The following is a 25438-nucleotide window of genomic DNA, read 5'->3' as shown; positions in this document are numbered from 1 at the left end:
GTGTGACTGTTTCCCTGGCTGATGGGATGGCTTTACAGATGCTGGGTGTGCTCCCAGCCACAGACCCCATCAGCCAGCTCTGTTTTGCATCTCAGTTCTGTATGTGTGAGTGGACCCTTGGTTGGGCACGAGGACAGGAGTGCAAGAGGGACGGTGGCACTCAGAAATGATGCTGAGCTCTCTATTCCCTCTTCCTTTGCCTAGCAACAGTGGCACTTTTGGCTGTCAGACACCTTGTGATGAAGTGCTGTGCGGAAGGAGCCTTTCAGGGTAACTGAGTCAAAGGCTCTGAGGGGGAATACGTTGTACTGTGTGCTCTTTAGGGCAGTTCTTTTGTCCTTTCAAGGCTTTTTACCACACTGCTATATAGCATTTAAAAGGGTCTGCAGCTGTTCTGCACCTTTAGTTGTTCATTTTTTTTATGAACAAGCATCTGGCTATGCAGTTGCTTTGTGAAAATTAACTCTAAACAGACTTACCTTTTCATCTCAGTTACGTTCAGCTGTTCAGAGAGACACTCTCTTGGAGCCCTTTGGAGGAAAGCAGGGCATATGCCAGAACAGCAGAATATGATCCTGCTCACTTCTGCATCTGCTAGGGTTGCTTTCATACTTGCATCTTTTAACTCCTCCTGCAAGATGCACTTTGCACCGTCACTGTAGTGCTTTGCTGCACCATGTTCATAACTGTTTGATGTCTGATAGTTGTCAAATTGCAAAAATTACCATTCTTTGAGTCCTACAGATCTGAGATGGCAGGTGCTCAGCCTGACCTACAGAATATATGACAATCCTGGGAAAAAACCCTGGAACAGGTAAGTAACCTCTGAATGAAGAGGTTAGTCCTCTGAAAGTGGTAACTGAAGTTGGCCCGCTCAAGTATGAAGATCCCTTTCCATCCTGAAGAGAATACTTCAGGATAAAAATAGATAAGATGAATAGATAATAATAAAAAGATACATCTTAGAAATCTATTCTCATTTTATACATGGGTATATAATGTTTCTATCTATAGGCACATCATGACTGAAAGATGAGAGGCTACAGGAAAAGACAAAATAGTCATAAGGATTTGCATTATGACAAAAAGAAATTTTGAGTCTTTGCTGGCACCATAAGCCCACTTTAGCAAAATGGTCGTGGCAAGTGTTCTGGAGATGTAAGGAGATGGTGATTCAGATTTAAGACCCTATGGGAAGAATGCTATATACTTGGGTCTGCTTTGACCTTGTTAGTTTTTTCATCTTGGGATATGTATCTTCTGAAATTTAAACCATTGCTTAGGTGGCAGCAGGAGAAGTTGCAGGTGGTTTATTTTTGAGCATGGCTGAATAAACTTGTCAAATTCTGAAAATGTTTGTTAGCACATTAGACACATTAGCAGGCATGCAGGATAAGGCAATTTGATTTGTGTTTTGAGTCGAGAGAGAGAGAATGTAGTCTACTATTTTCTAAACATAAGAATTTTGAGCTAGAATTCTTCAAAGAGACAGTTCTGCAAACAAGGCAGTGGATTCGGCCTGATTTAAGAGAGGATGGATATGAAAGATGAGAATAAACAGATAGAAAAAGGTGTGGTGAAGGAGCAAGATAAGACAAATAAGCAAAGTGGATGTATAATGTGTAGTGTACTGCTGACAGATGTCTTCCCGGGATATAAAATATATCCTATATAAATTTACATGGATATATAGCATATAGAGGATCTGTGTGTGTGTATATCTATAGGATATATGCATGTATCCAAGAAATGGATGGTAGCAGCAGAGCACTAATCAAATGAGGACTTCTACTAATGCTATATGAGTGAACCAACTACAAAGCTTTGGATTTTGTTTATATTTTTTTTTACCAATCAATGCACCAAGTTAGGTGGATATATGAACGCCATTAGTAATGCCAGGGATTTCATCCCATTCCCTTTTTTACTACTTAAAAATCAGCCATAGTTATGTTACCTACCAGTGTAACAGGCCTTAATACAGAGTTTGGTTGTCTTTGAGAAGGAGTGTGAAGATGGGGAGTTTTGTATATAGACGAGCGAAACTAGTGTTAGGGTAGGAGGGATGTGATACCTATGATAAGAAAAGGGGGAAACATTTGAACCCTGCAGATGTTCTGCTGTAGGATTGTCAATATGAGTTGAATGATAGTCTTATCCATACAGCAGCAGATGGAAAACTGTCAAAGCTGCATTTTCAGAAACTGATCTGCAGTTACAGATGTGAAGCAGTCTCTGCAATGGATGCAGTTAGCAGGGTGCTGCTGAACTCTGTACAGCTATTGTAGGTTACATGATGTGAATGTGAACCATGTATTTAAAAGCAATCCTGTCCTGATACGTGAAAAATAATTTACATCCTATAAGCACAAATATCTTTTCTTTCAGAGTTTCAAGAAATTACTTTGGATAGAAAGGTAATTTTAAAATATCAAGTTACTGTATTCATTTTACATTAAGGAGCAGTGACAACGATTAAACACAAAAGAAGCGAAACTGCATCATACCAGTGGTCCATCTGTCCTGACACTGGCAATGGGAGATGCTGTGAAAGAGCACATGGGCTGGGCCACTTTCAGGGTCCATTCCACTGCCTGCCCCCACCCCCTCACCCCCAATCCATGGCTGCTTGATTAAAGATGCCAGAGGCACATCCCTGTGTATACCTTTTAGTATCTCTTTATGTACCTGTTGTCCATGACTTCAGTCCCTTTCTGGGATACCTTCTGATACTGTCTGCCTGTACAGCCTCGTTTGGCAACATGTTGCAGAGATTCACAACTTGTTGTGTGACATAGTGCTTGCTTTGATCTGTTTTAAATTGCTCTTCTAATTTTGTCAAGTACTTCCTTGTTTTACTAATGTGGAATTAGGTGAATAACAGCTTTGCATTAATTCTGTCTGTGGCCCACACGATATCGTAAACCTCTGTCATATTCCGCCACCCTCACCCCATCCTCTCTTCTCCAAATTGAAGAGCCTTTTGAGTTTAGAGAGGGTGATTTACTAGTAGGTAACTCACAGGGAGGCGAAGTAACCTGCTGGGTCATCAGCAGTGCCAGAGCCGTCTGGCAAGCCAGACAAATGTGACTTGGAACAGCATTAGGAAATGGATTTTTTTGTCTCTCTGAAGCTAGCTGTTCTCTTGCAGTTGTATATGCTAAATGAAGATTGATGACTGTAAGTTTGGGGAGCTGTGATCATTCCTTGGACTGTGGTTAAGTGATTAGTGTTGTCTCAGAACCTGGCTCCTGAGGATTTGGTAGTTAAGGCACTCTTGTCTTCCCATTCTTCATTCATCTTTAAGATGAGCCGTGAATTGTATTTCACAAACCTTTGTGTCATTTGTCATTTGTGGATATTCTGTGATATTTGCCTGGTAATGAAGACTGCTTCTTCAAGAGACTCTTCCTTGTCTCCCTTAACTGTGCATTTGGATTTGTTTGCATAGCTTCAGACAAAAACCCTGGCTCACCCGCAAATGCAGTGCGAGACCTTTGACTTCCCATCCACACAACGTTCTGTGCTATTAAAATGGATCTTCTTTATCAAAAGAGATATTACAGTGCTACAGCAGGTACCTGTAATTTCAGTTTCTTGCTCTTTAATTTGCCTGCCACTGTAGGTATTTTTCACTCCATGACTCATTTTTCCTTATCCCCTCTACCAATAACAGGCTTTTTTCAATGTCTTTGTAGTTTCAAGCCTGTTTCTATCTTCTTGAAATTCTAGCAGACTGTTTCTATCAGAATAGTTTCTAGAAATGAATTAGTTCCTAGATTTAAGGTTTGCTATCTTTTGAATTAAAGCTATTTTCAGGTATATCCTTTTCTATAGTTCACATGTTTTGTGAACAAAAACAAAACTAGTGGTAACCCTTTTTTCTGATCTTGTTTCTGAAACATCTCAGGTGCTTTAACAGGTGATGCATTTATTAGATTAACAATAAAAACAACTTCTCCATAATTTTTCAATCCATATATGCTAATACTCTTCAATTATATAAAAATGCACATTGTTTAGAAGAAATTATTCTTCTTGGTGATTACTACATAAAAAGTTATTGGGGCATGAGCAGCATTTCAAATTTCAAGATAAAATGAAAGTTCTAACAGCAGGTAACCATGAGCGTAAGGGGGTGATCATCCTAAGTGCTTATAAAAGAAATGACAGCACAGTGGGGGAAAGCTTTGCTGTTCATTGAAGATGCACATTTTAGGATGGATGTGTTAGTGCCAAACTGTAAATGTAACCTTGAAGAGATACTGACTCCTCTGCTGGCCTTTCTTGGCATCATGCAGAAGCGGGAAGCAGTGGCATGGAAATGCTGGTTGGTAAGAAGGGGTGATGGGCTGGGAAATAGAGGAAGAGTAGGAATGTGGCCAGGAAGAGGGTATGTGAGGACAGAGGAGGTGAGTATGGCCATGGGGAGTTTGGAAAGAGATGATGAAACAGGAGCTGGGACAGAGCATGACTGGCCCCCTTTGTATTCCTATTTTATGCAGCTTAAGTTTCTTTATTTTATTTGTGTAATCAAATGCTATTTGTTGCCAAAGTAAGGTAGTCTGGGAGTGAAACAGGGCTGTGCTGGCAATGAGGCAGTTTGCTGGACAGTCCCAGTTTCCCCATTACTGGATTGGGATGTGTGTATGTGCAAAGCAAGTGGCGATGCCAGGTCCCTTTGACAGGGATTTCCTGCGTGGTTCTGGACAAGCACCCTGCAAAGTGGTGCCTTCACCATTTGCTCTAGTGACTGTTCGTTGTTCTTCGGGTGCCCCATGAGCAGGACACCAAGAGCTCCTGAGTTGTCCTAACTGCAACACAGGGCAGGACACATCTGAAATGTGTTATAATGAAAAAGGTACTGTATTTCTGCAATATATGGCTCTGTTTTGGGCACCCAAAACAAACAGATACTTTACAGCTTCCTAATATTGAGGAAAATGCTAGCACCTAATCTCCTGAGGGGCAGTATGTAGAGGAGTCACTATTTGTGTTTTGCGAATACTTTGAGAGCACATCATGGGAATGCACATGAGTACAGGAATAATTTATATATTTGCTCCAGGGCAAGACGATACAGCAACTAAAATTTGAGGGCAAATCTTGAAGGAAGCTACCAAATTAAAATATTTAGTAGCGTCCGTTCATTAAGTGATACAGGTGTCTTGTGCAAGAGGTATTTGCTTGTATTTAATAGCATAAAGTTATGTCGGGGCCATGTTGAGATGGCTGTTAAGCATTTAGTTTTGCAGTTTTTCTCTTCTAATATAGTGTTGGTGGACAATACACAAATATGAATGAAGAGTTGGGTTGAAACATTCTTGAAATCACAAGTGAGTTTACTTGAGAAGTGATTTTCCATATAATATGAAACAGCTTGACTGTATGAAGAGGCATATTAAAAACTAGGATTAGACCACACTAGTAGATTTGTTCAGGAAAGCATGTACCTTGTGCCTCTTGTGTGCTTGCCTCTTCCCTTTATTATTAATTTCCCATCTTCTCAAATACTAAAATTAACTATGATTATCCTGACTTTAAAGCAACGAGCATACAAACAGAATGGCATTAAGGAAACCGCTATGTAGTAGTGGTATGAACATGGTCTAAAAATATCTGCTCATTTTAATAGGACTCATTCTGAAATTTCTGTAGAAAATAAAAGTAATTGCCTGAAGATATACTGGTGTAAGTTATTCATCAGCAAAAGCAGAGTGAGGTTTTACTGACACTTGCATTGCCATCAGTACTGTAAGGAAAACTAGGTAAGGAGCAGAGTGAGTGAACCTTGCCCAGACTGCTTTCAGCTCTGGCTGTGAAAACAGAAGTTTAGAGCTAGAAAAATCCTATTTTGTCTTTCTGCGTGACAAAAGTCTTGCAAACAGCTGTAATCTACTCTTTATGTTTGTTAAAGTCTCTAGTTTATCATTATGACATCTAGAGTAGCAGTGTCTCTCCTTGGATACTGGGAGGAATCTCTGTGGGTGTGGGGGTGCAGCTTCCTTGTTAGGGCAGTAGATTAAATCTCCCTGTTGTCTGAAAGAGAAGATGTAATCATGTTCCCTCCATCACCAGCAGGATGAATTAATTGCTGTATTAAATTTGTGCCCTTTGCAGCGCTTATACCACAAAAGGTTTTAAAATGCTTTATTTAAAAAAATATTTTCATTATATATCATGTTATTTAATAATTCCAATATTTGTATTAAGAAATGTTAATATTGATGCAAGAAATATCAACAATGATTTTACTATATATAAGATGCAATAAAAATAGAATCTGAAATTGTGATTTCAGAGCTGCTTTAGGTTTGTCTTATTCTTACTTTGTTGGGGTAGGGAGCTATATTCAGATTTCATTAAAACATAGTGAAAAGAAACGTGTGGTTATATGAGTCAGTAAATGATTAGTTTGTAAGTGTCTCTCTTCCTAGCTGCAGAAATTAAATATGAACTCTTAGTTTTTTCCCAGGAAAATACAAGCAGTATCTGTTCATCATTATGTGTCACATTTACAGTAATTTCTCATAAAATTGTCCATATGGTCCTTTAGATAGAGGAGATCAGACTAAATTGCAAAGGTTGAAAAAGGTGGGCCAAAAAGTCCGCGGCATAGTAACTGTAGATGGACAGTGGCACCACAAAATGCCTGCTGGCTGTGAGAGCTGGATGTACTTCAATTGCAGTTCATGTGCACAGGCGTGTCCAGCATCAGGATACGACCACACCAGCCTGAGCATTGAAACTACCACTGTTGCTTTATAGGCTTTCCTTGCATCTTTTGTTTTGTCCTCTCTCCTTTTTTTATGCTAGTAATAGGAACCATGTGAATAATAGAAATTTAGTGAAACTGAGCAAGAATGTCTTCAACCTGTTTAAACCGTTTCCCATCAAGAAATGAAGCCAATCCAGTAAATCAGACACATGCTGTTTGTAAGCCGGAGCTGTAGGACTTCATCTCTGATGGTAGAGGTGGAGGCCCTGCGCAGGGCTGCAGAGTTGCTCTGCAGTTTGGTGTCTGCAGTAGGGTGCGGGGCAGTTGTGTCCTGCAGGCAAATGAGCTATTAAGGGATAAAGGGACTAAGTGCATTTTCAAGTCAGATGGCATTAGGGATCTAAAAGAGAAGTCCTGGAAAGGAAAAAGTAGAGCAAATGTTAGTATTTGGAATAAACTTCATCAGAGATTCAAGTTGTGTATCATTGTTACTGAAATGGGAAATTAAGCTCCAGGAAAGGACTGAGATTTGGTACGACTCACCATTTGTGTATAATCTCTTGAGGATTCAACCCATTCGTAAGTCCCTAATTTCTTCTTGGAGAAAGTCTTAAATACTCAGTAGGAGTAGAAACATTAAGAAATTACTTTCTCCTTTCTCCCTTTTATATTAGCAGCAACAAGAACAGAAAAGCACAGTAAGAATATTTTTAAAAAGGGAGAAGTTTCAATTTGTGCAGACAAGAACTGGCTCTGTTTTTCTGTTATTTTTTTCTTCTAAGCAGGCACTGTGAAAACTGCTGCTGTATCTAAGAGAAGCTACCTAATTCTGATTGATTAGTCCTTTTGGCTAACTTAACAGATACAGTCATTAAATTAACTATCCACATAAAAAGAAATTCAGCAATTCTGAGAGGAAGGAGGGGATGAAAGTTGTAGAGCTGTGGCTATTAGATAGATTCATGGAGTATGGAGATGGCTAATCCCCCCTGAAGTGCAAGGAAAGATCATGTATGAGCAGAGAGAAGGTGTTGGGGTAAGCATGAGGATAAAGGAGAATTAAAATGTCCTAGCTAGTCACATACAGAAATCTTCCGACTAAGTGTCTTTTTTGAGTTTATCTTGCTGTATTTTTTAGTTATCTCATGGCTGATACTGAAAATGTTTTAGGACCATAGTGTAATGTGAGGTAATGCTAATTGTCCCTTGTACTCTTACTGGCTGGCAGATAGAAACACCCCTTCTGATCCCTCTCATCTAGTTTTCCACTTTCGTGGTCCTTGTTTCACGATAATTATCAACCTGCCTTATCTTCCCTGGTGTACAAGATGGGCTGTTCTAAAAAATTACCTCCCCTAGTCACTCCTTCCATATCTATTAGTCCTGTTAATAAAAGCAGTCTTTCAGCACTTTTCTCAAAGCAACATGCTGGTAGTTTCCCATCTTCTACAATAATCTCCTATATGAATCCAATTCCCTCCCTTTTCCCTTCTTTTGAGGCAGATAACTTCCCCTTATATAACTGAGTTGTAATTCAGACCTTTCCAGGTTACTTAGTAGAGGATGAACGGCACTGGAGAAAAATCTTTCACTTGATGGGAATCTTCCTCATCCTCATGTATTTGGTACCCAAACAATGCCCATTCCTTTTACCACAGCCCTCTCAAGTATGATGTTGCAGGAGACTCCCTTCTCACACCTTGCTCCTGCAAACTGGGTTAGCATTAATTGTGCAGTTGATACGGCATCTTTCTCTTATCAGTGTCTCCATCATTTCCCTGAACCTGTTGTTTTCTCTTGAATGTCTCCATATGTCTGTTGACAATTTCCTGCTGGCATTCCACCCATCCAGGACTTTCTGCTGATTTCAGCTAAAGCTCTGTCTTCCTTCAGTAATGCATCTCAGCTTAGATCTCTCATTTAATGTCCTTGTCTGGCACCATATTTAATCTGAAATTCCAGGTGTACATAATGGAGAGCTGTGGAGACAGAAAATCAGGGTGAACAGACAGAAGAAAAGATAAAGAATTCCCACAGTGTCCAAGGAGACATAGCAACGATATCAGATATCATGAAGCCAGTCATTTCTCTCATTTACAACACTGATACGCCAGCAAAGATGTATTTTAGTACTATGATTATGCACTCCCCCTATTTCTACCTTTCTTAAGTTTGTAATTCTTCCTATGACCTCTAAAGAGGTCCCTATCATTTCTGCTCTTTTCCTTCCATAACTTTTAGGCATTCCCTCTTTACAGTCTTTTAAATCTGGAGAGTTAATTGTTGTTCAGAAGCTGGTGATGAGCATTTTCCTTCTCTTCTTGAACATGAAAGTTTCTATTTAATTTCCAGGAATAATTCCCAGTTTGTTATCCATTTCATATGAAAATGCAAACCTGTTCCCTTTTCAAAAATCTTTAATGGCCTCTTTTTTCTTCTTTCAAGTTGAAGTGCTTTATAATCTCCTGTTTTTCCTTTCTGTTTCTTTAAACACTTGGCCTGTTCTGTCCTGTTTTTCCTTCCCACCTCATTTTTTTTCCCTCTTTTTGCTTCTTGGAGCAACCTCTTCTTGATGGGGAACCCATCTATTTCCAAAGCCCATCTGTTTTCCTGGGTTCCCAATCCCAGCTTCAGTTTGGTACACCTCATATGCAAATGCTACAGTTAATTCAAGGTAGAATTTAAGTGCATATACATGCATGATCTGGATAAGGCTAATCTCCTTAGTTGGGGCCCTCTTTAAGAAAATTCCCCCAACCACCTCCTCCTTTGTGCTATTGTGACTATCTGAGAGAGTTGGAAGAGCAGCGATGAGCTTGCTCAAGTTTTTGTTCTGGCCCCTATGCTGTTGGGTCCATATGGAATGGACTTATATGGTTGTGACTTAAGATAATGCTCCAAAAAATGCTGCTGCTGTAAACAAAACTACACTACTTGATTTGTGTACATTTTTAAAATAACAGAGCTTTGAAAACAGAATTGCTATTATTAGCATAACTGTTTTTTCCTTGTAAAAGCCACAGATCACATGTGCTTCTTTCCTGTGAAATGTTTTATTTTTAGATCTTAACATATGCAGGTTTTTGCCATGCCTTTTCAAAGAATTTATATCAATGCCTCAGCGAATGTTTCTGAAAATCTTGTTCGGCAATATTGTCTTTTAGAGTGTAGATTTTTTTTTTCCACTGTAACTTTCACATCCCTCCTGTTTCTAAGATTTTTTTTTTAACAATCTGTTTATTTTTATCACATGCAGATTTTCTTTTTAATTAATACTAAAACTACTACTTAAACTGACAAAGATGGCTTTTAGGATAGATTGGCAGGCAAGCTAAATTATTCCTATTTAGTCTCTACCGTAGGAAAGGGTTGTATGGTTTATGTTGAAATGCATGTTATTTTAATACTGATTGCTCACTGTCTTATGTTGCTTAAATAATTTTCATTGTGTTTCACAAATGTTTCACTATAGCTTTTTGTTTGTTTTAAAATAATGGCTTTTATTAAAATTACACAGTTATGTGCCTCACTGTTACTGAAGACAAAACATTACTCCAATTACGAGGTGGTTTCATGAGAGAAGCATATCCTTTGGCATAAGTTTCCAAGACTGTGTATAGTTGTTAGGTTGTAGCTTAGTTTATAACAGCACTGATTGCATTATTGGATCTGCAAGAGTGTTGTGCTTTTTATGATATTTTCTGTGCAGTGAGTCATAATAATAATAAAGCATAACATAGCATCGTTTGTCCAGGACATATCCTGCCTGCCATGTTACTTGGGATAGGCTTTAAAAATGTCTTTAGATTTCAGACCTGTCATCTGTTTGTAAGCTCTGGGCTTGGTCCCTAGGAGCTGTGCAGGCTGGTGACCCCATAGTATTTTCTTCCAGCCAGGTTCATTTTGGGAACTGAGGCATCTGTGACAGACCTTGAGAGGTGAGGGGATGCCAGTGTCTCCCCAGCCGTTTCCAGCCCTTTTGTCCTGAAAGTAGGGACTGAGCAGGAGGACGGATTGGACCTGTTTAGGAATTGTACTCTTGGCCTACTCTGAAAGTAGACACAACTTGAACAACCTGGGTATGTCCATCAGAGGGGTGGTGGGTGGGAGACGAGCATCTGACAGACCACTGGCAACCCTGGAGCTGGATACTGGGGGACCCTACATAACCCCCAGGAGGAAGAGGGCCCTGCCAGAGCAGAGCAGCCCAGGTTAGGTCAGAGGAGCGCTTGGCCAACTGTCCTGTCCCAGTGGCCCAAGGCAGATAGTGAGGGAGAAGCAGAAGAGCAGAACAAGCATGTATGAGGCTTCCCCAGAGTCATCCCAGAAAGTCTCCCAAGACTGAGCTTACTGGCCTCTTCTGTTACCTCCTAGTTCTTTCATTGTACAAGGCAGAGAATGATCAATCTCTGTTTTCTCATGCCAGACACAATTTTCAGATCTTTGAGAACATATGATCTTCCAGAACATAAAAACATTATTAACAACAGTATCTTTTAAAAAGCAATAATTTTGTCAGACCCACGTGAGAAGACCTGTGCTTCTCCTTGTCATCCCTCCAAATACAGCTAAACTCCCTCTGAGTTAAGTCATTCTGTTTGATCTGTGTTTTGTACTGTATACTTACTTTAATATTTTACATTTTGTAACATCTTACATCTTCCTTGGCACAAACCCCTTTGTGGCCATCAGATAAGGAGGACAACCTTGGTTTAACTGAGTCCCTCAGAAATAGCAGAGTAAAAGTAGAGCCCTAAGCTATAGAGGTGGCTTTAGTAAACCCATGGAAGTATAGACTTTAAGAGCATCCGTCTAAATTTCTAAATCTGGAAAAGTCATGCAGACATTATAGAAGTCTTTGAGCTTCCTCCAGGTGGATGAGTATCCTAAATATTTAGTGTTCACTTCTAAGAGGAATTAAAGGATTGTAATCAGTAAATGAAAAACCAGCATCTCTTTCAGGTGCTCCTCAATAATGAGTCACTTGTATGCTGCTGTGCAAAGCATCAGTATAGGTGTAAGGGTCTGACCAGAGTTAAGAGGGTCCTAGAGACCGAATCTGGGGGCAGCTGGTCACATCAATTCTGCAGTGGCTGAAGGAGTTGCTTGCCCTTTCTTCCACCCCTATTTACAGCTGCTCAAGTATTTTCCCTCCCTTGCATCAGCTCTGGGGCTCATTGTACCTCTTCACAAGGGACTTGAATTACCTAATGCAGCAAAAACATGGGTTTGTTGACCTCTCCCAAGTGTATTTTGATGAGTGCCAGTACTGACACCAAGAGTATTTTGATGAATGTTAGTTCTGACACCGAGTATTTTGATGAGTGCTTGTGCTGATGCGAGGTAGGTTCAATGCCTGCTTGCTGAGAGGGCACTGAGACCTCCTGTTTTTGGGAACACCCAGCTGTGAACTCATTGTAACTGAGGAGACCCCACCTGCATGGGCAGTTGTCCCATAGATACTCCCATTCAAAAATTTGTTAGCATCCCTCTTTTTGTTGCCTCTGTTGCTTGTACTCAGATACAAAGTCTTATTTTAAACACCCTGTTTCCATTTACTCATTTGACAGTCCATCTACATTTGAGGTTGTGCCAGCATCTTCTATGGGATAATTAGCTACCTTTTGATCTCAGTGCATAAACTGTTGCATTCAGATCCCCTCACAACTAATTTTTTTTGCTAGACTTCAGGAGCTTTCCATTCCTTGGTTATCTCAGGAACCTCTCTGTGCTTCCAGGTAATTGAACTTTCTCAGCAAAGCTGTCCAGTACCTGTCTGCAGTATTTGAAAAGAGGTCTCCTTTGGACAGTGGTATTAATCTTACCTCAGTTTGACTGGAAATACATCTTCTTTGATGTATTCTGGGATGACAGATGTGTTTTTCAGGAAGATACACTATTGATCTGGCAAATCATTTTGCCAGAAACAAGTGCAGTCGTGTCTCTCTTTCTTACAAACCAGGCCCTCCAAAGCAACATAATAGAAATTCCCTCCAGCCCTTAAGTGCATAAATTTGCTGTTTGCACAGTTGAATTTGATCCTATTTGTAATATTGAGTCCTGAGGATCATCCAGCTCTTTCCTGTGGGTATTTTTTCCGTTTTCTTCTTTACTCCCCATACTTTCCAACTTGGTGTTATCAGCATATTTCATTAGAGTGCTCCTGGTTTTTGTGCCTGCGTTATTAATGCAAATACCAAACTGACAGTTTGTAGGGCTGATATGGAAGGACCCATACTACCAACCTTGTCCTGTTTGGGGCTGTCTCTGGGCGGTCACCAATGCCTGTGTGAGCAAAAAGTCCATGGCCCTGCTGGCCTTGTTTAGCCAGGGAGAAGCTCTGGAAAGCTGAGCAACTGCTGCCCTGGGTGCTGTTCTGCTGTTCTTCCCCTCCCACAGCAGGTCATTTCGCTTCTAGACTGGGTGTTTTGCTGTTTGGAGGAGAAACATTCAATTTTGCTTCTTCTGCCGAGGTCTGTGCTCGTTGCCTCCTGTCCCATCACTCGTGTTTTCTTTATTGATTCTTTACCTGTTCCAGTTTAATGGACACTTTGGTGATGATATAAAATCTTTATATAGATTTAATCTCAGTAAGATTTTGCAGTCTTTGAAAATGTTTAGTGAAATTTCTGATGTAGATGATTTGCTTGCCTAGGAACTAACTTACGAGGGAGAGGATTTAACTGGTTTAGCATTGAAGCATCTTAGTAAATACAGTGTGCATTTAACTTACAAGTTTGCCACAGGTTTGATTGGTTTTTGCCTTCAGTGTTTTTTCCAAAACCTTGTGTACCTCTGAGGCTGGGTTTGCTGTTGCTCAGAGCATTTTCCTCTGACATTGCTAAAGCTGCCTAGCTCCTGGGCAGAGCGAGTGTGCGGGATGTACCCCGATGGAGGCTACCCTGGGGCCCGAGGGCGGCATGGCACCCACCGCCTGCCTTAGCGCCTACACCGGGTGGGACTGGCCCTGAGCCTACGGGGCAGTGCATCTCCGGCGGCCGATGGCTTTGCCTGCCCATTTAGTGTGATCACCATATTAGTATTACAAGGTCATTTCATTATTGTGCCGTTGTGTCCTTAGGAGTCTGCTGGAGGCAGCGCTATTTTCCTGCAGATACAGCCTGCTGCAGGAGTGACTCCAACTGGTTTCTCATCCTTCTGCCTCTTTTTTTTCCCCTTAAAGTCCCACTACCTTACTGTTTGCTTTTAGCAGCAAATAGAAGAGTCTCCTGAATTAAAAATCATGATCAGTGGATGGTTTTGAACCTTCTATGAAGAAAACCCCCCTCAGTTTTCCTTGGCCCACCTTCTGCTATCAAAAATCAATGTATCCCATGCACTGTGTAGCTCCATTAGAGGTGGTTGTTCCAGTGATTTTTATGAACATTTTAGGAAAAGTATCCTGCAGGTTTTGCCCTTTTCAAATGTAAATGTTTAATCATTGCTTGCTGAGATGGAGTGCAAGAACACATGCACAAGGCTTATGGTCCTTTTTTCTTCTTCTTCCAGTGACCTGCTGTCTTCTGAGTATCTGGAGAGGCATATTGAGCAAGGTGGGAAGACAGTGGAAGTTAAAGTAAGAATTTCCTTTTTATGCTTTGCTTTTCTAATTTGCTTTGCTTTTGATGTTAATGCAAATCACCTATTTTCTTGAGAGATATCTGATTTTTCAGGTGATTTGTTTTAATCTTCTGAGGCAAGCATGTTTCATGTCTTCTAACTTTTCAGCTTTTTAAATAAGACAAATAAAACTTTAATGGCAAATTCAGTGCATTAACGTTTATATCAAAATGGTATCTATGAAAAATATATATACATGGTGGTTCTTTTACTAGTAAATATAATTTACTTTTGATGCCTTTTGAAGAAAATCTTTCAGGTTTGCTAGCTAGCATTTCCTCATGGTACTAAACCCCAAGTTTGTTGTTTTTAATGAGCTTCTTTGTAAGTTTGAGAATAGCAAGATCTATTGCATAGTATTTCCAAATATCTAGCAACTGTCTCAAATTGTGCGTTTCTTTCTCTGGATGTTTATTGGCATGATGGCTACAAGATCCTGTTTGTTGCAGTTGTCTTCTGTGAAGTGTCCCACTGCTTTGCAGGAGTTTTTTGTTATTTGCATGCAACATGGAAGAATTTTCTTGAGAACCTTCTGTTTGTTAGGACAATATTTTGTAGATGTCAGATATAGAATTGCTGTAGATTACATAAAATGTGCATGAATGTAATACAGGCTGTGCATAATGGAAACTCTTTAAATTTGCCTATCAGGTCAAATTTTGTTCAAAATTTACATTTTATTAGAAAAAACCCCAAAAGTCTTTTATTAAATCAGAGATCACCTAAATACCCTGAAATAAATGTGTTAACTTCTGCAACATGAAAGTGGAAGTGGAAATGGACAGAGCAATCCTTTAGTCACTGAGTAGCTGAATCCTTAAGCCACTGAGGAGCTGAAGATACGTTTCCTTTGGTTTCTCCCATTCTAACGTTTGCAAACTTGAAATATGCTTTCTTTTTACTCTCTGATAATAGTCTGCATACATTATCAGACTGAAGCAAACACATACGTGTTCCATTAAATTGCAAAACTAATTTCTCAGTCAGCCGTGCTCTGCAGTCAAGAAGTCTTGACTCAGATTCAGAATATGAGTCAAAGCAGAAATAAAGATAATAGCTGATATTAATAAGAACAAAACAATCCATTTGTCTGCATCAAGGTATATATGCAAGTTAGCTAAGATAATCTCTCTGAGTCCCACCACTGAATTAGGACAAATCTGTTTGTGATGAGTAAGCCCTAATCAAGCAAGGAAATGTTTGAAATCAGTGGCCCTTCTCATGTAAGTACTGTTTAATCGCATGGGGAAGATACGAGAGGATTGGGCCTTTCGGAGGAAGGGTCATAAAATGTTTTCTGGGCAAAACATCTCCCAGTCTCCAGAGTCCTGGAGATTATTTCCCCTTCAGTGGGCTGCCATGCAGGATCATGGTGTACCTTCAGGGATGGCTATCACTGCCTTGCTTAGTACTCTCAAACCTGCTTTAAGTAGAGAACCGGCATTGTTGAATTAACCTTGGTGATCGAGATGGACTGAATTGGGAGTGAAAGGGTCTCTGGGTTGCACCTTGCTGTGCAAAGGAGGGGCATTACTGCCTGGGTGGCGGGTCTCCCTCTTTGTGCCACCTCGAAAGGGTCTCCCTCTTTGTGCCACCTTGTAAGGGTGGCTATGAAAGGGTGGCTACGGCGAGGCTCTTCTGTCCCCTCCTCACTGCTTCAGCAGTTTGGCAGGCAGCAGTCCTACGGAAGCATGCCGGGAAGGGGGACATATATTTTTTGCTCATTTTGTTCCCTCTCGGAGGAGAGGGAAGTAGCTGCTGTGACAAAATGTTCAGAAGAGCCCATTGTCCACAGTCATGGATATATTTTCAGAAAAGTTCAGATATCAAAAGATTTTTGGAAGAGCACAGGCTGCTGACATTTTGATGCCAGACACTGAGTGAGGCTAATTTCAGCACCTAGTAGCTGTTTAAAAATAAATATGGCTCCCTCTGACCTACCAGTATTTTTCAGAGCACCTGTAAGTGCTCTGGAGGGGTCTGTTATCCGCCAAACAGTTTCTGAAAAGTCCATCAGTATATTTTGCATTTGAGAAACTGAACTCTGGTTTTACATCAAATGTTCTGAAAATCTTACTGCAAATACAAGAATTTCTCATGATGGTGATTTAGTACCTTCAATTTCTGTGGAAACTGTTTACTTTAACTGGTAGAACCACCTCTAAATTGGTACTTATAACATGCACCAGGCAAAACATAATTATTATACTGGATTTTAGGGATTGTGCACATTGCTTAGATACTTATTTAAAAATTGCTAGCAGAAGGGTGCAGCATAAATAAATCACAAAATATGCACTCTGCTATGTAGCATATTCTTAAGCAGCAGAAGAGGTATTTCAGAAAGGAGCCAGGTTTCTATCAGTTGCTTCAATGAGTGGCTCTTTACCCACCTCTGTGTGATTTGTCTTCGGCTGTAGGCAGAAACAGAGGCGGTCTGGCAACATCTCTCTTGCTGCTTTGGTAGAGAAACAGTGACAGAAAAAGTCCGTCTGCCATCCACTGCCAGCTGCAGACTTTGAGCAAGCCTGTTTATACAGCAAAAGGGCCTCCTCTGTTCTTGGCCGCCTGAGTGATGTAAGGAGAGGTGTATTTTAAAATAGATATGTATTTCCCCTGTGCATTTCTCAGTGCAGGAATAGTGCACAAACACGCAAATCATCAGCGCTGCTGTTGTGCCATCAGCAATATGGGAGAAGACAGGACTTTGAATCGCTGTGGGAAGGCAGCTGTACATACACTGAGCAGTTTGGGAATGTTACAGGCATGAATGCGTCCGGGAAGCAGATGCCTGCCTGGGTTTATATGCAATGTGGAGTTGATAACTACTTTTGCCACTCCTCCCCCTCTCCACACCCCCCAGTAAAACTTCCTGTGCTGTAAAATATATACGGACCTTCTGCCATTACTTAAGATGCTTTAGAGGAGAGGCGGGCAGGGAAAGAGAGAAACATTGAAATAACTACAAATTCCACTTTGGAGAAGCAAAGGGATTTTTATAGGGAGGAGAGTCCTCAGTTTAACACACCTTTTTGTTGTAGGAGAAAGTTGAATTACGTTTGATTGCTGCACAGTTCATTAATACATTGGACATTGTGAAGGTGGAACGTTACACATGTTTTTGCAGAGTGCCAGCATTTAGCAGCTGCAGAAGGGAGGCTTCTCTGGGAGATGTCCTTGTTGATTTGGCACAGTCAGGCAGCACCTAAGACATTCTTACTAAACCAGCAACAATGTGCAGTGCTTAAGAAAAACAGGAAGTAGATCTTTGAAATATTTCAATGTTTTCCCCCCACACCCTCATTTAGAGCAGTATTGGCCTAAATTCCCTCTGTTTGAAAAGAGAATAATCACGTAATAAGAGAAAAACCCTTCGTGCATTGCCTTTTCCTGATTGTGTCAGTCCAGATCATCCTATGCTCACAGCACATAAATACTCAACTTGTGTATGCTTAATGTTGCTGCAGTATATCTCTGTGTCCTTTTATCTCTCTCTCTCTCTTTTTTGGGTTATCATTCTGTCACTGATGCTGTCAGTGAGATGAAAGGCAAAAAACAGCTATAGTGTTGAGTAATTCACATTACTGGATTTTTCTCCCTCAGAAGGAACAACTGAAATCTATTCAGTGACATTTTCTCATATAAAATGTTTCAGTTTTCCTCTTTGGAGAGTGTAGAAATAAATGTTTCTGCCTGTATTCCCCCAAAACATTGGAGAATTCTATAAGTTCTTAGAAAATTGCTTTCTGAAAAAAATTAAGCAATGAAAATAATTCAGATCCGAGTTAGAGAACTTGCGCAGGTAGAGTTGAGGTAGATAAATGCGGTGAATTTTTGGTGACGTGTTTAAATACACCTAGAAGGAACTGTGTTTCATAGGCAGTCCTAAAATTCTTAAGCGTGGTGGTGTAAACACAGTATGTGTATTATGGGCACAAAATTACAACAAAAGTGTTCACAGCATAAAAGAACATTGCTTTTTGCTTCTACTTCCCTGCGTGTTCATAATTGTGATAGCGTTGAACAACATAAATGGAGTAACATTAAATGCTAGGTATTGTTTTTCTCCATTGTAGTGCAGATGGAGAAGCTTTGGCCAAACTTGCCTTGCAATTTAAGATTGCCCTGTGGCTTTGTATCCCAAGCTGTGCTGAGTCATATTGCTGGCCGCCATGGTGCTCAGCCGCTGCCTGTGCAGCAGTGAGCAGGGGCAGGACAGTGCCCAGTGCCTTCCTTCAAACTGCCCGCAGCCATCCTCTCGAGCTGGGGTGCCCCAGCGTGCCCTGGTGCTCTGCGGTGGCTCTAGCACAGGTGCCGTCATTGCGGTTTGGAGAATGAGGGTTGTGGGGCAGATGCATTTTAATACTGTAGTTTGCAAAACCAGTCATTATTTCCTTTTGTTATGTGTGTTGTTTGGCTAGTAGCAGGCGCAAAATTCCTGTTACTGTAGCTTACAGCTGTTCTAATGCTTGTGCACAAGAGGGGAAAATTGCTACTCTTCATTGCCTTGCTGTGATTAAAGTCTCAGCTTGTGTGTGCCACGATGTGTATTTGAAGGGCTCTTTAAATGCCCTTTTTTTTAGGAAAATAATATAGAAGAGAGAAAAATATTAAAATCTTGAAAAGCCAGAGCAGGCTGGGGACCCCTGACATGATGGACATTGCTTTTTCTGTTCAACTCCCTCCTTCAAATCTGGTCTGCTGGAGGAGTTGTTAAGGTATGGTCTCTTGACTGAGGGCAACATCTGTGTCTGCTATGTCTTCGTGCCTGTATTTGATGAGACCTTATCCTAAGTAGTGTTTCAACATTTTGCTGTATCGCCACAGGTACAAACTGATCATCAGGCTACAATAATTTGCAGTGCAGCCAGAATAAACACCGAGCCAGCGAGCAGGTCATATTTATCATTGACTGGTATGTTTCCAATCTTATATCAAGGTGCTTCCACCAGCGTCTTCCAGTTTTAAGGGCATCCACTGTCTGAGCTCAACAGAATTGGAATTTTTCTTCAGCTTTTGATAACTCACCATTTTGTAACCAAAGAGAAAGGCATTTCAACTTGCCAGAAAAGTCTGTATGCTAAACAGGCTTTCCTGTGAGGGATGAGATTTTCTTCCTGAAAACCAGAGCACCAGTTCGGCTGGTGGGAGGGGATGGGAGGAGAGCACAGACAGGCTCTGCCCTGAGAGCCTGGAGCCTGGAGCTGGTGGGGAGCTGTGTGTGCATGTACCCGGAGCTTGCACAACCTGGTGATGAGCCCTTGGGGGAGAAAAGAAACTGAAAAGGAACAAGTCATAAATAATGCAGGAATTATATATGCCTATTTGTGGCAGCATTTTTTTGACTGTGTCCAGAGACTAGAGAAGTTGTTAGTACCAGAAAAATCACACTCTCGCTTGTTTGAGAGAAGATTTTGAATAAGGATTCCCATAATGTCGTCGGAGCTCCTTTCCCCTACTCCCTCAACAGAGCTCTGCTTGCCTCATGGCAAATTATTAATAAATCTAGGCCATAATCTACTTTTTAGTGATAGCAACAAACTAGCCAAAGAAAAGCTGACAGGGAGTCTGTGAATCTGACACAGTTTAGCAGGGGATTCCTGCAAGGTTGATCTTCAGACTGCTCTCGTCGAATATTTTCATTAATGACTTAGGTAAAAAAAAAAGTATGTGAATATTAATGAAATTTGCTAGCAGTACAAAACTGGGAAGCATTATGGTTCACAGAGGGATGAGATGGAGGACTGGCTGTCTTTGACCAATGGAGTAAATAAAAATGGGATGAAATCGGATAGAACAAATGGCAACTTCTTTCACTTAGGGACTGATTATAGGCATTTTTGCTGTATGATGGGAGTTCCTAAATTGCATGTTCCACAAGAAGGAGAAGATCAGAATGCAGTAGTGAAGCAGGGAGTGTCTGTATGGTTCATACCTTACAGGATGCTGCCATCTCAAAGGGAAGTGTGGTCCCAGAGTATACTGGTCAAATTACTTCCCACAGATTTTGGCTAGAATTAATGTTACTGTGCCCTGATGAAGAGTTGAGAAAATTTTTAAATTGCTGTGTGTTTTCAGTTACTCTGGGCATCTTTTTTTTTTTTTTTTTTGCAGCAGGGTCATGCTGCCACACTGAGTTGATGGACATTGAGAAATATCTCACTTTCCTGTTTTAGCATTGTTTGAATTATGAAGGCGATCCCTTTGGGATTTAGTAAAACATAGTATCTTCTGTGGGGTACCACGGCAAGATAATTAGCCATCGTATACAATGCATTTGTCTGACCTAATGGGCACTTTTAATATACATTTGCGTTAACATTTTTTATATCTATTTATCTCCCTGCTATTACTAGCTTACTTTCTACATACATCCTGCTACTGACAAGGAGGAAATTAAAAGTGGCAGATTTCAGTATTAAGAGTCCTTCCCAAGCCATGTTTTTGAATATACTATGTTAGAATGAATCTCTGATTGTGACTCATGTAGGATCTTGCGGGTTTAATTATCTTTTCTTTGTGATATAAAAAACCAAAGCCAGCGGTTTTAGCTAGTCCTGAAGGGGAAAAAAATTGTCAGAAAGTGGAAGCCATCAAAAGCGTAAAATGTACATTCCATTGCGGATGTGGGTCCCAGTGATTAAGTCCTGGTTCTGCTGAAGTGACAAGTCAGGTGACTTTACGACCATCAGGAGATACCTCTTGAGTACTCTCTGCTGTGGTTTTCATGTGCCTCCGAGGGAAGGCAGCAGTCCAGTGCTTGCATTTGCAGAAAAGTCCTGCCAGACTTTGTGTACCTCATGAGTTATTTTCCATGAGCTACAACATACAGCACACATAGACAGAGAGTGTCATCAACCAAGTGTTCTGTAAACTCAGACCATGCAAGGACTGAGTATAGCTAAGAGAAATTAACTACTGCTATAACATTAAAGAACATTAAATCCCTTTGTAGATGCTTTTATTAAAGAATAAATGTATCTTTTTGGCTTTAACTTAATCCCTTTGAGGGGGAATTAAGCTAAGCAAACTGAAGCCGCTGTACTTCCAAAAGAACACTTACATGCAAGACTTCAGTGTGCTTTAGCTTGATATCTTTACTTACTTGATCTTGACTTCTGTAAATAGCTTTGCCTAGATACATCTGTTGTTCCCAATGGATACCGAACTGACACTGTATTATATACAGTAGATTAATGTTTCTAGACACAGTCTCAAGCTCTGTGAATTCTCACTTAAAGAGAAGTTTCTATCATTCAGAAATAATGAGCCAATAAGGAAATCTAATTAGTATGTTTCTCCATTTTACTTAGAACTTTTATCTTCTTCTGACTGATTGGTATCCATGTAGGTGCATGCCAACATCTCATCTTCTGTGTTGTGTTTATAGTAATCTTGTACATCATGAGCTTATAACTTGGCTTCAGACTCGGGGTAGGCTGATGAACTGATGTGACAGATTAGTATGGGTAGATTATAAAGCATTTTTATATAGTCCCTTAAAATGTTTTCTCCCTTTTTCCTACATACAGGCATGCAGGAACGGGGCAGAATGACTGTCATTAAAATGACTTGTATGCCATGACTCAGAGACACTAGGCACTGCTACAAGAACTGACTTTAAGACAACAGAGTAGGCAGGAAGAGGTAACCAACCCCGTTCTCCTCTGCCTCATCTTTATCAGGCAGCTGATAATTAAAATAATTTTCTCTAACACCAAGGTAAGGCAAGGCAAGTCAAGAGGCTGTTTCCCAAGCAGATGCCAAGGCAGGTCCCAGACCAGATGGCGTTGCACTGGCATGAGCTCTCTCTCCACACCCTGCAGCTATGTTTGTGGAGCATCTTCTCTCGTAGCTACTGGGCGGTAAACACAAGCCTCATTTGGCCTCCGAACCAGGAAGCTGGGCTGATAGCACACACCATCTGCTGAAAGCACCTACCATGAGTCACCAATGGCAGTTGGAGCGAGTCGCCTGTGTGCAGGATCCTGTCATGTACACGTGTGTCTGTGTTTTTTAAGAGTGCTGCCAACGGTCTTTAAACAAGGGCATTTTGTGGAGAAGCCTTAGAAGCCGTGATGCTTTATCCTAATTTTGGAATCCATATTTCTGATTTCAGAATCTGAAATAGCGTTATAACCTAATGTCACTACAGCATGTTGGTGCTGTGTTGTACGAGTATGTGTGATAGCTTTCCTCCTACAAAGGGAGGGCACCATTCCCATTTTCGAAACAGTTAGCTTTTGGGAATCTGCAGTACACAACAGCTAAGTCCAGGGACTTGCTCTGCTGCAGGACAGCACAGCCCCACCAGCCGGGCCCATGCCTTTGCTGAAGCACATGTCAGTTAAAAGAGATTTTCTCTTGATGCAGTTACACAGGTCAAAGTGCCATTTTGACTTTTCTATTTACAAAGAGAAAGCCATCCGTAGTAAGTTGTTTCCTGCCATAGAACTCAGCGAGAGGGTGTGCATTTTCTTCTCCTGTTGCTCTTTCTCAGTCTTAGTTATGACCGAGTCAAAACTTGTGCAAGCATCAATAATATGTAAATAGATCTAAGTGATTACTAAGGAAGCAGTTTTAAAACTATTGACCCCAAGATGGGTAACTCTTTAAGAAGCTAATCATTATCTGGTGCTTCATAGAATGGCGGCGTGGTCATTAGGGGGCCTTTTGGGAGCTTTCTGCTGCAGGGAAAGAGGGACCTGTGTTACTAGGATCTGAACTAGACCAGCAATCTCCTTTCCTTTGGATTACTGAGTGTTAAAATAGGAATATGTAGCGGCTGGAAGAAAGAATTTATTAATTTCAGGATCAGTGCCTGACTGTAGCATGAGTTTTAATGGCCAGCACCTCTCCTAATTGCAGAAAATTGCTTACTCGAAGATGTGATGTCGGGTGTTATTTGAAAGCAGACGAATGTGCATCCTTAATTTTCCTCCCCTGGGAAGGTCATAGTGTCTCTGAGGAGAATAACAAACACTGTCAGTATATGGTCAGCAGATACTTTCTTCACTGAGACTGCAGAGAACGGTGAACTGCTGCCATCACTGACTGTTGTGGCTGTTCTTTTGCTTTGCTTATTTTGCCCCTTCATTGTGAATATCAGTTAATGTGTTTTTCATGTCTCTTGTGTTTACTCAGCAGCTGGTGCCTCTCTGGGCAGGGACAGACTATCTTAGAGGATAAAAATGGGGACAGATTTTACTTGCATTGCTAATATCTCTGCCTTCTCATTTTTTAGTATCTTTGCCACACTACCTACCCAGGGAGGCTGCAGGGAAGCTCCGACTGACATGGGCAGAAAGGGTTGCATGCTGGTTGGTGAGGAGCTATAGCAGTTCACAGGGCACGATACCCCTAGTACTGGATTTTGATGTAATTATCCACTACCATAATGATTCATTTGTTTTAATTGACCCTGGGGTCATTCTGATTTGTTTGGGGGGGTTAGGATGTTATTACATTTTTAGCTTCCCAAATCAATAGACTTCTTATTAAACATCTGCATATTCTGTATTGCTATTGTAAGTCACCAATAAGGCGGAGAGGTTTCATGAAGGAAGGAGAAATTACTGAACCGAGGAAACAGACAACTGCGTGCCACAGACATTGGCAGAAAATTTGCTTTGCGTCGTGCTAACCACAGCATGAACAGTGGCTGTGCGTGTTGTGGAGGCAGAAATGTTGAACTTCTCTCTGCTGTAGCATTAGACTGCCTTTGGATATGGCATGAGTGTGCGCGTGTGTGTGTTGCAGGCCTGTGTCACAGGCATTGTCACCAGGCTGACCTTGTCTCATTGGAAATGATATTTAGCCTAATTTTGTCCCAGACTCTACACTGGCCAGGTTCAGTCTTGGAGCAGAAAGGGGTAAATGTGCTGCTCGCCTTGATGACTGGCATGTTAGAAGAGCAGTCTTATTTCCTCTTCATCTTTACATTAAACCATTCCGCAGTAGCTGACAAGGGCCAGCCTGGAGGTTTGGTTTGCTGAGATGGGCAATTACTGCCTGCTTTTGATCGAGCAGAGAGGGATTCTAATAGCTACAGGAAGCCAATAGCTCTTCACAAAACACCCTTGATGCTCTGGACTGAACTGTTGTTGGTAATGGTGCTAATTTCAGCTCTTGGGAGAAAAGTTAATTTTCATATAGGACCAGAATATTTTTAGGAGAAAATGAAGATTTTTTTTCAGCTCCTCTCTCACTGCCACAGATACCAATAGAAAAGAGACAACCCCAGTCCTTCAGTGAGTGTTTCCAAGAGCAGAGTAAAAGAATAAAAGAAGATAGATGTGATGATTACGTTTAGTCTTTTGATGGTCTTAGACCTCTCATATATTGTGATTCTTCCTGTAGTACAGTGTATTTTATTACAGCACCTGCTATAAAGGAGCTTTAGCACATGTCAAAACCAATGGGATTTCAGCCTCAGCACTATAGGAAGGCAACAACAGTAAACTTCTTGTCCAGAATTACATGTGCTCTAAAGAAAACACTGTCCTGTAGTTGTCCTGACTCTCAGTACAGAACCAGTCCCAGACTTTGTAGCTTTAAGTGCTTCTCTCATCACAGGTTTTGTGAACTGTTGAAAGTGAGTCTCCCAAAAGTACAATATACAATTTGTACCCTCCCTGCCACATGCCACATGTTACTGGCATGTTTTATCTACTTGAGACACTGTTAAGAAGTGCTAAGCAATCACTCTTCCCAGAGCCATCCAGTGCTAGTGCCTTCTGGTTTCACTGCATCACCTCTTATTTCCTTCCTGAGGTTTTAACTATCCTCAGAACTTTATTTAGGAGTATCCTGACAGCAGGATTTCTTACACTGAAGAGTTCTCTTCAGAAAAAACCCAACACATCACTAGTGCATCAAGTACTTGAAAAAAGCTATTTTCATTTAAACCCCTTAAATTTTATCAACTGGTTCAAGGTGACTTACGTTATATTGATAGGAACAAAAATGCATGTGTAAAAAATATCCTCCAGATGTTAGCGTATAGAAATAAATGTTTTGTAGTGGTGAGAATTGGTCCCTGAGACTGGGATCAGAGTTATATTTCTGTCTCCACCAGAACTGCCGTGAACTTCAGTAGAT

General features: G+C 40.9%; 1 protein-coding gene across 1 annotated transcript in view; it reads left to right on the top strand.

Annotated features, from left to right (window-relative positions):
• ADAM22 (ADAM metallopeptidase domain 22) overlaps nucleotides 1-25438 on the top strand; it is a 145902-nt gene that overhangs the window by 52156 nt on the left and 68308 nt on the right. Inside the window, exon 4 of the mRNA XM_074864897.1 lies at nucleotides 14228-14294. Coding sequence (XP_074720998.1) covers nucleotides 14228-14294 — 67 coding nt within the window. The remainder of the gene's footprint in view (nucleotides 1-14227; nucleotides 14295-25438) is intronic.

This window comes from Strix uralensis, chromosome 1, assembly GCF_047716275.1.
Source record: "Strix uralensis isolate ZFMK-TIS-50842 chromosome 1, bStrUra1, whole genome shotgun sequence".
Classification (NCBI taxonomy): domain Eukaryota; kingdom Metazoa; phylum Chordata; class Aves; order Strigiformes; family Strigidae; genus Strix; species Strix uralensis.
This window is presented reverse-complemented; position numbering and strand designations above follow the sequence as displayed.